The sequence below is a fragment of the Myiozetetes cayanensis genome, unplaced genomic scaffold (assembly GCF_022539395.1).
Source record: "Myiozetetes cayanensis isolate MyiCay16 unplaced genomic scaffold, myiCay2020 scf90, whole genome shotgun sequence".
In the NCBI taxonomy this organism is placed as follows: domain Eukaryota; kingdom Metazoa; phylum Chordata; class Aves; order Passeriformes; family Tyrannidae; genus Myiozetetes; species Myiozetetes cayanensis.
This window is the reverse complement of record NW_026088186.1, coordinates 70,933-88,626: the sequence shown is the minus strand read 5'-3', so window position 1 is coordinate 88,626 and position 17,694 is coordinate 70,933. Positions and strand designations below refer to the sequence as shown.

General features: G+C 50.4%; 1 protein-coding gene across 1 annotated transcript in view; it reads left to right on the top strand.

Annotated features, from left to right (window-relative positions):
• The window catches only part of DAAM1 (dishevelled associated activator of morphogenesis 1), a 75,698-nt gene that overhangs the window by 9,674 nt on the left and 48,330 nt on the right, over positions 1-17,694 (top strand). The window contains 1 exon segment of the mRNA XM_050340651.1: positions 10,420-10,643. Within this exon segment, the coding sequence (XP_050196608.1) occupies positions 10,461-10,643 (183 nt within the window). The 5' untranslated portion in view covers positions 10,420-10,460.

Genomic DNA, 17,694 nt, shown 5'->3' with positions numbered 1-17,694 from the left:
TTTGAAGGAACGTCACAAAGCGCTGATCACCAGCGGTGCCTCAAGTCTTTCCAGGGCGGCAGATGTGAAGAACTCTATGAGATGCAGCCACCCCCAGGACTCAGAAAACTCAAAAAGGTTCTTCATCCTTTTGGATTGTGAGTAAACTGGACTGGTGTGGATGGGGAGAAGTACTTTTCACTTTGCCGGCTGGAGTGGTGGATTCCAACCCCAAGCAAGAGGACACCTGCAAGGAATTTTGAGCTCGTGTCGTGGTTTTGGTCCAGCCGGCAGCTCAGTCCTACACAGACTCTTTCTTTCTCACTCTCCCCCGGTGGGATGGGGGAGAGAATCAGAAGAGTCAAAGTGAGAAAACCCATGAGTTGAGATAAAGACCGTTTAACAGGGAAACCAAAAGCTGCACGCACAGGCAAAGCAAAACAAGGAATTCAATCACCACTTCCCATGGGCAGGCAGGTGTTCAGCCACCCCCTGGAAAGCAGGGCTCCATCACGTGTAATGGTGAATTGGGAAGACAAATTTCATCACTCCAAACGTGCCCTCCAGCTTTAAATGCTGAGCCTGACACCAGCTAGTCTGGAATATCCCTTTGGTCGGGTGGGGTCAGCTGTTCCTGCTGTGTGCCCTCCCAACTCCATGTGCACCCCCAGCCTCCTTGCTGGTGGGGTGGGCTGAGAGAAGATGTTTTGGCTGTGCAAGTGCTGCTCAGCAAGAGCTAAAACATCTCCGAATTAGCAACACCAATCCAAAACACAGCCCCATACCAGATACAATGTAGAAAATCCACTCTACTCCAGCCGAAACCAGCAGAGCTTGGGAAGGGGTGAGAACTGGTCTGAGGGCTCTGGAAGGTGGGCAAAGTGGTGGTGTTGAGCACCTCTGCAGAGAGCAGTACACAGAGGGTGCTGGTGGGTTAGAGAGCCTGGTGCTGCACCCCAGCAGGAGTGGGTGACACTGTGGCTCTCTGAGCCCATGTCATGCCTGTGGTGGCCTCTGGGAAGGTCCATCTGTGCTCGTGGGTGCATCTGAAGAGTGGTTAGTCTGAGATATGTAAACACCCAGTCTGCCTTCCTGCTGCAGATGAGATTCAATTTAAAAATCAAACACACTTATCTTCTCTCAGGGTGTCTGAGCCTCTCAGGATCCCCTTGGGTCACTTTATCAAAGCAGTTCTTCGCAATTGCAAGGCCTTTTTTTTTTTTTTTTTTTTTAATGAAAAGGGAGATGATTGTATAAATATCTGCAGGGATGGGAAGCTTGTATTGCAAAATGGATGCAGTGTGAAAACCTGCAAGATGAGAAATCCACTCTGTATATAGCCCTGGCAGGGAGGTGGCCACTGTTGCTGTGATATTGCTCCTTTGAGAGGGTTTCCTCACTGAAACACTTGCTCCAGTGGGATGGAGAGGCTTATTTTTTAAACAGTATATAGAGATGGAGGTTGGCGAGTTGTCTGAGGCACTAGGGATGCTGTGCATGCCCTATTTAGAGTTCAAACTATCTGGGGAAACCAGATTTGGTTAAATCAATGCACAAAGGAAAAACTAACAATCCCTGTGCATGTACTCGGTGTGTTTAAATTTGGTTTGTATTGATGCTGCTGATGCTGATACTTTCCCGGATTAAGCATTAAAATAGCGTCTATTGATTTTTAAATGCATCCCCTTGGGATCTCCACTGGACTGACATTCCCCTCTGGATGCTCCAGCTGGAGAAGAGGTACCTTTCTTTGGTCCATCCCTGGCAGCGATGTGTCAGGGTGACTTAGGTGCGAGCCCTTCCTTGCTCCCTGCCCTCTGTGGGAGGCCAGATAATTAGGCAGGGAAAACCATGTGCCTCTATTAAGACAGGTTTCTAAATTGCAGGCGGTGGATTTGAGCAGCTCTCCGGGAAACCCGAGCCTGTGCTGCCCTGTGGCACAGGGTGGTGCAGCAGAGCTTGTGGTCAGAGCAGGGCTTGTGTGCCATCAGCTACATTGTGTTGTATCCACATTAAAAAAAAAATACAATCAAGCCTTCCAATTAATCTCACTTGCTGTGCACGCCTGCTTTGCTTCATTAATGTTTAAATGCAAGCGGCCTTTCGGTGAAGTGCGATAAAAGTTGCTGATTTTTTCCCAGGCTGGGTGGGAGTGTCACACTGGAGCTGTTGGGGTCGTGTTGTGCTTGATGTGAGCTCACATTGTTTTCCCGTGTTCATCTGCTGAAGCACAGGGAGGTATCAGTGTCATACTGGAAAGCAAGTGGCCAGTGCGCCTTTTCTGCCATTAGATATATTTATCCAAGAATTCTCAACCCCAGGTATGTACTTTGGGGGGAATCACTCTGGATTAACATCAGGATTTAAAACCTTTAAAAGGAAATCAGCATTGCAGATGGGCAGGCAATCTGAGGGATCTGACATGTGTGTTTTGTTTGCTTTGGGCACCTCCTGGACTGCAAGTTTAATGATATCTTGAAGTTGAATGATATTTACCCATCAGGGGTCCCTGCTGGGAAGGACTCCTATTTACAGCAGCCTCCACCCAGTTTCCATTTTGAAGGAGAAAGAAACCAGCTTGCTACTCACCACAAAATACATGAACACCTGTGGTTTCAGTAGCCTCACCTTCAGCATCGATAATGCTAAAAATCTCCAAACACAACCCAAAACGAGCCTTACAGGACTCAGCCAGTAGCTCCTTGTAGCCTTGTGGTGGTGGTGGTGGCCCCACGGCAGACGTTGCTGTGCTGATGGACTGGAAGCTTTTGCTGCTGAGCAACTTGGAAACTCCAGTTGGTGAAGCCAAATTAAAAGGTTTCAAGAGAGGAAAAACCCGCCTGCCTTCCCCCCTCGGCTTTATACTTGAAGAGCCCGCCTCACCTTGGGAATTACTGCTGAAATGGGGAGCAGTGAAATGGAAAGCTCAGCAATGAGGCTTTGCATACGATAAATCATAGTCACAGCCCAAATATTCATTGGAGGAGCAGGGCTTGAGGCTGGGGGAATGAAAAAAAAAGAGGACTTAAAATAAAGGAAGGTTGATTGACCTATTGTTCTCCAGGAAAAGGCTAATTGGCAAACAAATCTCCTCCTCCAGTGGGGAAATACAACTCCTCGCTTGTCGGGCTGGTGAGTTTATATTAACAGCATTTGCATCCTTAAAAGAACTTGTGATATCTGGGCTGGGCTTCACAGCTGGTATTATCACCTTCTGGAGGTGTGTTGTGCTTTGCATGAGCGTTTTCCCTCAGCTGGGGCTGAAACCAGCGGTGGAAATGGAGTGGGGCTGGATGGTGCTTGTGTTTGTATTGAGTGATAGAAATTGAGCCTGGGTGGAAGAGGATGCTCATCCCTGAATGCTCAGCAGGGCTGTAGGAGCCCCCTGAGCTGCCCAGGGGGTCTTGCATCCCTCCCTTTTATGTGGTGTTGTCCTTGAGGGATGGCTGGACAAGGCTTGGCATCACTCAGCCCGGACACCCTCAAAGGATCCTTGAGAGAGCAGGTTCAAATGGCAAAGGAGAAATTCTGTGAGGCTCTTCTCTGCAAGCCTTCAGGCTTTCAGGAGAGCCCCGGGTCGGTGCTAATCCATTCCCGCTTGTAACCTCGGCTCTGAAAGGGCCTTCTCTGCCCCTTTGAGCTCCTCCACAATGCAGCCCTGACAGCTGCCGCCCCAAAACAAGAGGGGGTGGGGGCAGCACTGGGAAGGACGGCCCCTCCCACTGCCTTTCTTTTCTCTTCGGTTTTTCTCTGCCTCCTTTTGAAACCAGGCAGGGAACTGCCCCAGCATCCTTCCTGGAGAGCCCCCTGCCTTCCTAGGAAGTCTCTTGGACTTCTACAAGTGTTGTGCCTGGGTTACAGGATGCAAATCATTCAGTATCTTTAAGGGAGCAATATGTGACTTGAAAACTCTTTCTTCCTCCCCACTGCCCACCCACCCTGCTTTTTTTGGTTTGCTTCTGAAAAAGAAAGGACCACAAATCCACCCAGCTGCTGGAAAAACAGGCATGTGTGTGTCTGTAGAATTGGGTTATTCAGGACCCTAGTGAGTGTTAAGAAGTATATATATTTTTATATAGGTTCCCAATCTGGGTCTTGTCTGTGGTTCCATGCTTGTTGTCCTTGTTCCTGAAATAAATGTCATTTGCCTGAGCTGATCTGCTGGAGCTCCTGTAAGAAGCAATCTGGAGTGGTTTGGAGGATCCAGTGGCGGCGCTCAGCTCATCCCTGATCAGATTTACCCTTTTAGTGAAGAACTCGTGACCTCCTTTGGTATTACTGCATCACTCACAGTCTAAATGGCTGGGAAACTTCCAGCAAGGTTTGGTTTTCAATCCTCAAAAGCTGAACAAAGTTTTTCTCCAGCAGCATCTTCCCTGGATATGCGCACTGAGCTGTGCACCGTGGGGCTGTGTGGGGATCCCTGGGCCAGCTCCTGACGTGGGAGGATAGATGCTGCCAGCCCTCAGCACCTTGTCCTTGCATCCAAGCTTATCTCCATGCCCTGGGACAGACGTGGGCCTGCAGCACATCATCAACCATCCCCTGCTCCAGATTTATTTTTTTTTTGCTGGCTTGCCAAAGCGAGCGGCACTGCTCCGAGGATTGATTTCACTTGGAGAGCGTTAAGACAGATCCCGTCTCACCCTGCTGTGTGCCACGCTCTTCCCCCTTAAAACTGGATTACAGAGGCAACAGCCTGTGTGCTTCCCTTGGCAGGGAGCACACTCATGTGCTGGAGAGGTGACTGACAAGCCAGGCGGGGATACTCCCGCAGCACCATGGAGGTTGTTGCTCCTTTCCCTGAATAGCATCATCAACACCTCCAGGTGGGAGCCCTGTGCAGACACACACGCACAAAAAAAGTCTCTACCAACATTTTTGCTGCTTTTGATAGGTGTAAGTTTTAAGTGGAAGAAGGAGGGCTTTTCTGGCGTGTTGCAAATTCACTAAACTATTTTTCCCTTTCACTGGTGAATGCATCAGTGTTTGCTGGCTCTGTGAATAAACTGGTCTGATTTTTTCTTCCTGCACCCCGAATGCCACCAATCGAGCCCCCAAAGCTCATCTGCCCTTGAGCAGAGCAAAATGTTTTCTTGCCAGACCACAGGCCCAGATGTCTGCTTCAGGATGTGACAAAGGCCACAATTAAAGGAAAGAATAGAAAGAGGAGGTGACACAGTTTAGGTGAGCATTGGGTTTTTGGCAGATGGGGCTTCCGATCAGCATCGGTGGTGTGCTGGTGGCTTTTGGGTACCAGGTAGCTTAAAGCAAAGTTTGGAGATGCAAAACTCTGTTGTGTTCATAGAGCATAACAAGTTTCTGGGAAGAGGAAGGAGGACCTGTGGTAATTCAGGATTTGGCGGATGTATTTATAAATCCGTGGAACCCAAGTCTTTGGGATTTGCTTACGCTGAGAATTACGGCTCCTGTGATGTAGTAGTGATGAGTCAGGATCCTCCTGGTAGCTGCATCACAGGAAGGGTTCTGTCCCCATCCCCTTTTATAGCTACTGTGTTGAGGGTAGGTGGATGGAGAAAAGGCAGTCATCAAATAGTTTAAAGCCTTTTAACCAAGTGTTTTGGGGTTTTTGCCCCCCTCTGCTGATATGCACAGATTTTCACCAAACATAAGCACTCCCTGTACAATCTGTGCCCAAAAACAGCCTTACACTGGAGAAAGGGGGTTTTGGAAATCAGCATGGGAGTTTCTGGCCAATAATTTATGCTGGTTTCTTTAAATGGGAACAGCTGTGTTGGGATGTCAGCACCATGCTCAGCACTGGGTCCCTGCTGGAGGTGCTGGTGATGGGCTCAGGTCCTTTGAGCTTCTGTGTTGGATGGAAGGTGGCTCCTGCTGAGGGGAACACAGTCTTGTTTCTGAGCATTTCATCCATGCAAGGGCTCACCGTCAGACCCTTTTATTTTTAAAATGGAATAATGCTTAGACCCTCCTCATTAAGAAGTGTTCCTTTACACCAGACTTAGTGCAAACATGAAATGGGACAGCACTTCTCACTCTGGAGAGGGATGAGCCCAAATGTCTCCACCTCATTAGATGGGCAGAGCACTGTGCATGTGCTTCTGAGGGCTCCCAGTCAGGATCAAACCCAAGAAGAGGTCAGGTGACTGAACAGAGCCAAGGAGGGTGCTGGCTGTCTATGGTCTATAAGGTGAAAAACCAAAATGTACCTGGGAAAGGCTTTGATGCTTCCCAGGGGATGCCACAAACGCACAGCTGGTCTGAAAAGTGCTGTGGGAGCATCCAGTTATTGCAGTGGAGGTCTGGACATGACTAGCAGTGGGAGGAAAATCATCTAGAATTGTTTAATTTAAAAAACTTATTTAGTGGGTTTGATGTGTACCCACCACTGTGCCCTGGGCTGTGTGTTACATTCATGGGGAGAACCACCGATGGAGGATGCAGCACTGCTCAGTGGTGGGATGTGACAAGCACAGGCTGCTGTGTGTGGGATGCCAAATTTCTGCCTTCTGCATGCTGTAAAAAGGGGTCCAGGAGACCTGGCTCTAGCACTTGTTGGGGGTGACAGTGTCTTCCAAAAAGGGCTTGCTGAGGCAAATCACCTCCCAGCCATCACCAGCCAAGGAGACCACTTTGCAAAGATGGAAGAGAGCTGGGATATTTCCATCAGTCAGGAGCATCCCAGGCTGTGCCAAACCTCTGTGGGGTGTGGGGAGGCAAAGCTTGGTGTGGCCCAAGATGCCAAAATCAGTTGGGGCTCTGCAGAGATGGTCAGGGAGTGCTATTATACTTGCACAAAAACACTCCCCACCTTGTGCAGCGCACTGGAATAAAGCTCCCTGTTGAGAGAGAGCTCACTCAGGACCTTGCATCCTCATTTCGGGAGGGGATGGGAGGGCAGCCAGAAAAACAACACGCTAATATTCATATTTGAGGATTTAGCTCCTGGCTCCTGGGTGGGTTTGGAGGAGGCGGGTGTGAAGGGGAGCGTGCGCTCTCCTTTGCATGTGTTTGTACCCTTGTTGGGTATTTTTAGGCTGCAGACCGCAATGCTGCAATACCAGTGCTGGCTTCAAACCAGCTTGTTGGGGCATCGGTCACAGACAGGCTTTGGCAGCACGTTGCTCCACGCAGTTTAATTTAGCTTGCTGAGGAGGCTGTTGAATATGCAAGTGGTAATTGCTGCTCTCCTTTCCTTAAAGCAAAGGCGGAAGCGACACCGGGGTCCAATTTTCTCCTAATGACTGATTTCATTTAAACACTGCTCAGGGCAATGTAGGCTTGATGCCTTTTTTTTTTTTTTTTTTTTAAGGGCTAGGGAAAGCTGAACTTGTATCTCTGCGTGCATCACTGAGCCCATGGCCTCTGTCTTCCATGGAGACCTCAGTCCATCCTGGTTGTGTACGTGGGCTGAGCTCTTCCTCATCCTCTTCTCCCTGGGTTTCCGGGCTGAGCCCATCACACACACACATTTCCACCCTTGTTTCTGTGAAAGCAAAGTTGTTTGGGAGTGATTCAGCCCCACCACTCCTGCCTTGGGATTTGGGACTTGGCTACAAGTTCCCTCAGTGACTCTTCCCGTCCTATCTTCCCTGTCTCTGTACATACAGGGGCAATTAAACTTAATTTATTCTGGCCCGTTCAATAGAAGAGGCCAGAAGGCACCATTAGATCACAATCTGACTTAAATTTATTGATCTAATTAGCGGTCAAAGGTACAAGCAGGAGGTGGAGGCAGGACACTTAACATATGATGTTGTGTAGAACTTGTCCCTTCTGTTCTCCTTAACGCAAGCCTCCAGATTGCCAGGGGCTGCTGTTTTTTTCTCCTTGAATAACCAATTTCTGTAGGATTTGCAGGGAAGGAGAAGGCTGTGTAGCTGGACTTTGTTCTGACGATGCAATCTGCGCTGTCTGCAGCTCCCAATGACCTGCCAGGGAGCTGTGTTTTGATTTTGATCCATCATGTCAATGAATATTCATCAGACTTCTGAAGGTTTAATGCTCTTTGCCTGGTAGCTAACATATTCTCTCTCTAACCTTTTTTTAGCCTTGGTTGCTAATAATCTACAGCCCACTCGGCCTACATTATAGGGTGATTTGGTTTTTTAAACTGTTTATAGATGAAAATGAGGAACCTCAATAGCTCCAGAGCTGGAAGCAGCTCAAAAATACCTTGTCTTGGTTGCTACATGGCTGTCTGCTTTAAAACCCGAAATAAAACCTTGCCTTTTGGTCTGTCATTCAGACTCCTCGTAGAACATTGTCAGGAGCGTGTATCTCTGAAGAGCAGGTGTTGTTCTCATAAAAGCTTTCCATACATTTCTGTAAGCCCAAGTCAGAGTCAGAGCTTGTAACATAGCAGCAGGTTTCAAGGACAAGGTTGACGTGGTGTTGAAAAGGGGGTGGAAAATGCTCCCTGGAAGAGGAGAAATGGGTCTGTTTGCTCCAGACCAGCTGCCAGGAGCAGGATGAGGCCCTGCTTTTGGAATAATGTGGCTGTACCCATGGACTTGAAATCACCAAGTGACCAAACTTTGTGCAGCTGAGGGACATGTGGGTTGGGATAGAGCTCCTGTGCCAGGCACAAAACACTGGGCAGCCACCAGCATCTCCCTTTGTGCCCTGCCCCCTGTGGCTCTTTAAAACCCAAACCTTCAGTGTTTTCCTCCACACTGGAGTGAAAGAGGTCTGTGTGCCTTTGGCTTTTCGTTTCCCTCTCTTCTTTAGGAAAGAAACTTCCCAGCAGGTCCCAAAACCCTCCTGACACCGAAGGGATGCCAGCAGGCTGCTAATGGATTTGCTGCGGTGTTGGCTGCTGGGGAGCCGTGATGAGAGAGCTTCCATGGCAGCTGAAATTCCTCCAGTATGGGCTGCATATTTCTACATCCGAGATGCAAAAATGTGAAATGAGATTTGGGGCCCTTCGGGAAGGGGGACCCACTGGACTGGGCACAGAGCGGTTGCACAGCCTAGGATTATCCTGCGTGAAGACCCAGTAGCTGTTTCCCATCATTCGTGGCTCGGCAGATGATTACACCATGTGCTAAAAACATGCCATGGAGATAATTTCAAGGGTTTGGATCCTGTGCTAAAGTACTGTGGGTAGAGCCTGAATTTTCTGCAAGGTCCCTATTTTGAGAGGGCAGTGTTTGCCATGGGATGGTGGTGCAAGGTCTGACCCCCAGTCTGCCCCCAGCTCAGGCTCTCCACAGGGCACAGCAGCTGTTTATTTGGGTGTATAAATCCATAGCTGGAGGGAATGGTTAGCTCCAAGGAGAACAGACACTCCTCTCCATATGCTGACCTTTTATTCCCCGAGTCTCTTCATAGCTTTGTTAATAAAATCTGAGTCATCCATATTTCAGCCTTCTGCGTTAACCTTGGCTGTTTGTCCCGTCTCTTAACATCCCAATGTCTTGTTTCGCAGAGATAAAATATGTGGGTGTGTAGCTTTGTAAGACAAATGTTTAGGCTCTTTAAAGAGAGCTGGTTGGTTTGTCACGTTAGAGTGTTTCTCCTCCGTCCTCATTCCTCGTAGGTGGCCCTCCTCTTCTGTCGTTGTCTTGAGAGTCCCAATTTTGGGGCAGTGTTTGCCTGGTCCTTGCTGTTATCAGTCGGTCGGGACGCGTGACTCCTGCCCTGGGCTTTGCTCCCAACCTGGTTTTCAGAAATCAGCAAAACCCAAGCACCCACAGGCGCGAGCGATGCCCGACGTCAGCACTGCATAGGAAAATCTGAGCTACCGGCACCGTGTGATTTTTATCAGCTGAAGTCGCGTCTTGTAAATATTTACTGGAATTTCAAGCAGGGTTTATCTAATTAGGGCCAAGTAAAACTTTCCACGAAGATGAGCTGCCCTACCGGTGGTTGCTGCTGGATGTTTAGGGGCACGTTTAAGAGCTGGGGGATGCGTGCAGGATATTTTCTCAGCTCTGCTGCTCTCTGTGGCTCGGGGGCGTCATGTGCCACATGAGGTCTTCAAGGACTGAGTCACCCGTGGTGGGAACGTGGTGGCCCCAAGCGCATCCAGCTGTTCTTGGCAGCAGCCTCTGAAATGTGGCATACCCCAGAATGAGGGAGTATGAGGTGTGGGGGTATGAGACAGGGTCTGGCCTGGCTGCTGTGGCATGTGGAGGTTGGTGCAGACTTGCTGGGATTGGCAGCAGCGGTTCAGCCCAGGACTCCTCATCCCACGGGAGCGGTGGCGTGACCCCCCCTGCCGCTGCCAGCTCTGGCACGAGGCGAGGCAAATGCATCTTTTTAATTCGCGTGGTCGTCAAGGTTGCCGGGACTGTAAACGTCAAATCTGAGCAGAAATATTTGGCACGAGAACCGTCTCCGCTCTTCCCCTCCGTGCCGAGCGCGTGGGTGGCTCGATTCCTCCTCCCCTCCGCGGGACGGGAGCGCGGCGCTGCGGGGCGGCTGCTCGAGCCTCCTCTCTTCTCTGCCCTGCAGGATCTAGTGCCCAGGAGGGAAGGACGCAGAGGATCTTGGCCATGGCCCCGAGGAAGAGGAGCGGTCGGGGGATCTCCTTCATCTTCTGCTGCTTCCGCAGCAGCGACCACCCTGAGATCACGTACCGGCTGCGCAATGACAGCAGCTTCGCCCTGCAGACCATGGAGCCCTCGCTGCCCATGCCACCGGTGGAGGAGCTGGATGCCATGTTCACCGAGCTGGTGGTGAGTAGGATACTTTTTAGGTTTAGTTTTCCTCGCTCTTTGCATCCTCCCCAGCCTTGGTTTGGAGTTTTCAGGCAAACTTGGGCGTGAAGGGGGCGTCAGGGGATGCCGTTGCAAGCGGTGTTGTGCTGAGCGTTGTGCTCTGCTCCTCCCTGAAGTCCTGCCAGTTTGGGGTGGTTTCTCTTTCTCATTAGAAGGCCTTAATTTCTTAGAGCAGGGGTTGGGGCTCTAATGAGGGGAGTCCAAGCTGGTAAAGCAGGTTATCCCCTGTAGGTGCAAAGAGACTTTACTTGCTGAGCACTCAGCCTCACAGAAATCCTCAGGTGGGGGCTAAATTGAGATTTGTAAAGTCAGGATATTGTTTCTTTACCCCTCAGTTCCAAAACTTGGAAAAACATGGATTAAGAAAAAAATAGAAAGCCAAAAACCTTTCTTTTTCTCTGATTTAAAACACTTCTGGTGTGATATGTTGGATAGTGTTCTCCTTTGAGTTGATTCAGCAGGGAAGTGGGGTTTCCCTGCAGTGCTTGGATGCATAGAGGGAGCTGGGAGTTGTGATGCTGGTCGGTCAAACCTGATGGTGTAGCACATCCCATAGATGCCAGGCAGCATGGTTCTGGTGAGCCAGGCCTCTTGGTAGATGAGAGCTCCAGGTTGTATTATAAAAGCTCATTTTGCCCAGACATCCTTCTCCATGGGCAGGATGAGATGTCTGGCAGACCAGAACACCAACACAGCACAGTGGGGATGAAGGAGGACTCTTCTTGCAGCAGTCCTGCAAACTACCACTGGTCAGGTGGAGTGACTGCCTCTGTCCCATGTTATTCTCCACTGGTAACTTGGCCAAATCAGATTTTCCTGAGGAAATTCTTTCCCATGGATCACTCTGGCTCGGTGTCACCAGCCAGGCTGAAGCAGGCGTCTGTGCAGGAGGCTCATGTGCTGGAGCTCCACCAAGCCTGTAGCACCTTTGACCTGTTGTCAAAGCATCCCCCCTAAATTCATCCATGAATTCATCATGCTTTGTTCAGTGGCAGTGCCCCAGGGAACCACTGTGAGTGCAGCGAGGCAGGAGCCCAGCAGTTCCAGCAGGAACCAGTCCAGCCCAGGGCATGCCCTGGTGTGGCCCTTCTGCTCTCCAGCCCCTGCTCTGTGCTGCTGAGATTTTTACTCTTTTCCCCCCAGCTAAGGGTGAGAAAAAGTCTTGGAGGCAGCTGCTGCTCCAGGGCATGCTGGCAGCAGGAGCCACGCTGGCTCCCTGGGGACTGAAGTCATGTAGGGAGGGGGACAACGGGTGCCCACCGTGCTCCTGGGCAAGCAGCTGCAACCCCTGGCTCCCAGAAAAACTCAACAGGCAGATTTAGACCCAAGCCAGCGCCAGGTGGGAAGGAGGGTGAAGCCAAACTCTGCCCTGTGGGCAAAGGAGGGCAGATTCCCATTCTGGGAAGTGAAGTCGCAAATCCCCCCTCCTTACAACAGCTCCTTCTTGCTCTCAGTAACCTGTTGGTGTCGGGTGTTAAATTTCAGCATTAGTTAAATGGTTTGGAAGGCATCCCACTGTTCCTGTATAAACCCACTGTGTAACATTTGGAAGAGAGACAGAGAAAGCACTCAGAGGTGCTGGGCTCATCTTTACGCCTGCGGGAACCCGGTGCCACCCGGCCTGTCGTGCTCGGCCATCCGGGGTGGGATGGCTTGTGCCTGCTCTGTGGGACTAAGGCTCCCTCCAAAGTCCTTGGTTGTCTCAGTCAATTGGGTTGAGGGAAGTCAGAGGGGTTGGAGGGAATGTGGAGGCTTTGCCAGTTGGAGTTGGTCCTTGGCCAACTCTTCTCTTGCAGCTTAATAGTGACTTTTCTGCCCCATTTGTTCCCTTTAGGGACTCAAGAGTGGCAGGGATGGAGGTTATCAGGCCAGGTATGGAGGGTATCTTTGGGGACATTGCAGCAGAGGGTTTGGTCACCTGGATGGGCAGTCCTTCCATAGACATCAACAACCAAGCAGGATCCTTGCTCTGCAAATCCCAGCCTGCTGCTTACATCAGAGGGCAAAATCTCTTTCTTTTTGGAGCCATCCTGCAAAATATTGTCCGGGCTTCGTGTGTTTTTAAGTGTGCCTGTTTGTCTGAGGCAGGAAACATCCGTAGCATGAGAAATCAGTGATTGTCCCGTGCCAGCGGCAGAGGATGAGGGCCTGAGCTGCAGAGGGACATGGAGCAGCTGTGACTCCAAGGTCAGCTAAAGGCTTGGGCTGCTCTCCCGGTGTCTGCTTTTTGGCCTGCTTTATGTTAGGTAGACACTTTGGATTTTAATTAGAATAGGTAAATAGAATAGCTAAATAGTTGGGGGTTATCCAGTGGCCAGTGAAAGGGTTTTTCAGGAGGAACACCAGGGAAACAAACAGGGGATGTTTTCTGGGGCTTTTCTTTTTTTTCTTTTCTTTTTTTTTGCCTAGGTACAAAATGTAGCAATTAGCCTGTAAGAAATGCCCGCTGTTCATCCCAGGCTGCAGGGATGATGCTGCTCCCTGTCCCAGCCGTCCCTGTGCAGCAGTTTGGGGCTTTTCCCTGTCTCGGGTCAGATGCAGATGTTGTTGCTGTGGTCAGTGACTGATCACCGCTTCCTCCCGGAGGACCCTTTTCCCTTTCCCTTCCTTTCCCCTCGCCTGGGCTGAATGGGTTTTGTTGGAGTATTGTTGGGATGTCACTCAAGCGGGCACCGGCCCCGTCTGAAAGGCTTTTCTTTGTCCGCTGTCCTGCCGGGGCTCCGGCCAGGCTCAGCCACCCAGGGAGGAGCAGGTGCTGGCAGAGAGGCACAAACAAAAGCGGGGTATTTCAGCGAGATTTACTGATTTTCAGCTCCCTTGGCTGGGACAAGGCTTTGTGGTTTTTGTGCAGCTTTTCCTTGCATCGACACCGGTGTGTCCTGCCGGCTTGGGTCAGTGGTGTTTGCTTCCTCGTGCAGGGGTGTGGTACCTGCCAGGCACATCCATTGGATTTAAGGAGTTTCAGGAGCCATCAGTCCTCCCATAGGACACATCAGGAGGATGGCTGTGCCGTGGGGGCTGCTCGGCCCTCGGTGATGAGGAAATCTGGGGTTGCACGAACTGCCTGCGAACCAAGGGAACAAAGCTGTGCCATCTGCCACAGCTTCTTTCAAGAGGCTCCTGCATATCCAGGCTAACAATACAGCATTTCTTCAAAGGCTGAAATCTTGCTTGCACGCTCAGAGAAAGCACTTGCAAAGCCCCACATAATGGTGCCATATGGTAGATCTTGCTGTAACAATCCTCTCTATTTTCCGCCAGCAACTAGACTTTCCACCAGATGGGTAAATGACTGATGTCCTTTATATCTGCTTAACACTCCTTGTCACCCTGAGGTTTGTAATGAAACGCTCTGTGTGTGGTGCCGTGCATCGGCCCTGCGGGACGTGGGCCAGGCAGGGGGGTGGAATGGCTTGGTTTGGAGAGGGTGCAGGAGCCCCTCACTCTCTTCACAGTGAGGTTGGGTCACAGAGGCATCTCCATCCCAGCAGGGCGGGAGAGATGCTCCAGTGACTCCTCAGATAGCTTGGGTGCTCAGAGGAGCTGCTGAGCCTGCTGTGGCTTTGCTTGCCCCTGGAGCACGAGGTGCTGCCTCTCCCTGGTCCCACACCTTGCTCCCAGCCTGAATCCTTGCAGGCAGGGGGATGGGATCAGAGGAGATGCTGCCCCAGACGCTCCTCAACGCTTGTCCTCTTCAGGCTTTGAGGGAATTCCATTTACTGCTTCTGATGGGGCTTCTCAGACTTTTCACCTCTGACTTAGTGACAGAGAAGAAATTAGAGCAGCCTCCATCTGGCTCTAGCCTCGTATCCTCCCTGTGATGTGCAGCAGCCCATTTCTAACCCATACAAGCAGAGCAGGTAACCTTCCCTGTGTCCCTCCACCCAGACTCCAGCAGCTGACAAGTTTTCGGAGACCTGGAGAGGTGGCTCCAGGCTGTGCAGTGTCTTCAGCCCCCCAGGCTCAGGATGGGAGCAGGTCCTTGCCCACTGATCTGCTGGAGGAGGGATGCTCACACATGGTCTCCAAAGTGCTGGGCTTTATGCCTTCCCCTCCTGCAACGTGGAAAGCTGCTGTATCCCTCCCTGCTGCTTTATGAAGTAGTGGAAACTTGGGAGCCTGAGGAACAATAAAAAGGTCTCTGGCAGCTTATGAGATTTATCACAGCATTTGTTTTTGCTGTACTTGGGGCTACTAATGCACTTCATCCTCGCCGCTCCCTGGATGCTGTGAGTGAGGAGATAGTTAGGAGAGAGCATCCCCTGTCAGAGACATTAATTCTGTTGCCTTTGAAAAGCCTCGTGATGGGCAGTGGGTCTGTGGCTCGCCAGTGCTTGGGTAGAATGCTCCATGTGTAACTATCCCATGGAGCCATGCCATCCCTTCCTCTCAGTGTGCCAGGCTGATTGCTATTTTATGTGCTGCCTGAACAGGGAGCAGAGAACGGTCCCACCAGTGTGAGGAGAAGTTGGTGGTGCAGTCAGTGTGAGCGCTGTTACGTGTCAATAGCAGCACCAGGTTGGGAGCTCATTGCTAGTGATATCCAGTTGTACTTAGGAACTTCAGTAATGTGCTTTTCCCCCGGTTTCTAATCCAATAAGGAGAAAGTATGAGGTTTTGGGCCTTGCAAAACAACACGGCTTTTAAGTAGCAGCTGAGGGATCAGCTGCAAAGCCAAGCTTTGCATTTCATGCTTGCAGGTCAGCTGTCGTGTTTTTGCTGCCTGGTCCTTGCAGCACTTAAGGGCTTCAGGAGTTTGAGAGCCATTTAATGGTGACCAAAGCCATTTCCCCTATATCTGCAAAGAAAAGCACATGGTTGGTACCCAGAAAAAAAAAATTACCATTTCAGTAGCCCTTGAGTCCTGGGCAAACTACCCCTTTCTGAAGAATCAGTCCAGGGCCAGACACTGCATGTGAGGTTCCTGATCCCCATCCCACTGCTCTCTCCCAGGAACAAGCTCCCTCAGCTTATGAATCACTTTTAAGGAGGAAGACCAAATGATTGAGTAATGCCTGCTTTTAAATTCACTCTTCAGGGAACCCTGTGCCATAGAGACACTTTTATTGGGCTGCCCAGGTTCTGCTCTTTAGATGTGAACAGCCTGGACCTGCCACGCTCCTGTCCCAGCCCGCTGCTTGCGGCGCTGGTTTTCATCACCTCGTGGAGTTAACACCCTCAAAGATAATCTCTTAAATCTATGTTTTGATAGGTGAGCATCTGATAGAGAAGTTGCACACCTGCTTGGTGAGAAAGTAAGGGTTTTCTGCCTACATGGATTCCCTGGAACTGAATGAAGCAATCCACTGAGGAACGCTGTATTTCAGCTGAAACACTCCTGTAATTGCAGTATCTGTTACAGCTGCAAACTAGTATGGGGGTTTGCCCGAAAACCATGTTGCTCCCAACTCGTAATTTTACAAAGGAGCCGTGTTATAAGCACAATATGAACCCCAGCTGAAGGCAGAGAGCACATAAGGACCCCCTTTGTTTCCAGGAGAAGTACAACTGAAGTGGAAAAATTATATGGTCTACCTGCTAAATGCTTTCCACTTTGCACTTCGTAAAAGAGGAGGCCACATCCCTGGGAGGTGCCTGGGCAGCTCATTCAGTAACGCATGGGTGACCTTAATAGGGGCATTAAGGATTTTTGGCTGGCACTTGCTCCAAGTGTTTCTGGCAACAGGTCACCATGGAGTCCCAGGCCCTTTGGATGGGGAATTTTCTCCAGCAGCAGTCTTCTTCCTAACTGCTCAGTGGTTGGGTGGTGGTGTTGGAGGATTATGAGAAGGATTGAGCAGCACGTGAGTTCTGATTTATCATCAACCTCAGCTGGAAGCATTCCTGCTGGGAATAGTCTGTGCCTGCCTTGTATCCATTTGCAGATACAAATGGAAGCTGTTCCTACCACTGTAGTATCTGTTGCTGGCAGAGTCTGGGTGTTCCTCAGCGTGGGAACATCACCGAGGTCAGCTTTTGGCAGCCGAGGCTTTCCACAGCCCTGCAGGCAGAGATCCTGCCTGAGCCCCCCTAGTGAACCTAATTCCCATCAGCTCCAGTGTTCAAGTCCATCCTGTTATTTACAGGGATCAGCTTCCCTTTCCCTACAACACCCAACATCTATAAGCCAGTCTGATGCCTAGTTTGCATTAGGCATCCTGCTGGGTGTCAGACCTTGAAATCATAGAAATCACAGGATGGTTTGGGTTGGAAGGGACCTTAAAGGATCATCTCACTTCAAAGCCCCTGCCATGGGCAGGGACACCTTCCATTAGACCAGGCTGCTCCAAGTCTCATCCATCCTCTGTCAGAAATCAGCTCCTCTCAGGGGGACTCTGATTTGCACCTGAGCAAGATCTTCAAAATGTCCTTAGGATGCCAGGTGTGACTAAAGCCAGGGCTGTGGGGGAATAAGGATCACTTGTCCCACCGAGGTGTGTGCAAGGAGTCCATTTCCATCGTCCACTGCTCATCGGCATCAGGCTGTAGCTGACTTCTGCTTCCCACGACTGCATCCTTTGGGTCCCACACACGCAGTGGTACATCGTAGGAAACTTTCAGGATCAAGTTGCCATGGGGCTTGGCAGCCTCTAATTCCCATCCAGCTCCCTTTTGAAACCCTTCCCAGGGCATTATCTGGGGAAACCTTGGCATGGTTTAGCCCCAGACCAACCATACACAGCTTCCTTAAGTGAGACATACCTGTCAGGCAGGGCACATCCGAAGCCACACTTGACCTGTTGACTTCACTGCCATCTTCAGTAGCTCTCAGGGGTGCCAGCAGCAGAGGCAGTATCTAAAATCTGACTGAAAAGGGAGCTGCTGCCTTGGTTCTCTAAATAGGTGAGAAACATCTGAAATATTGTTTACCAGCTCTGTGCTTTATTGATAGGAGGTGCATCCACCAAAGGACAGTCATCCCCAGCTCTGGTTGATTAGATTGAATCCATTTTAGCTGTCAGAGTAGTAAATAATGGGCTAATACACATCTCTTGTTGTTGTTTTCAGG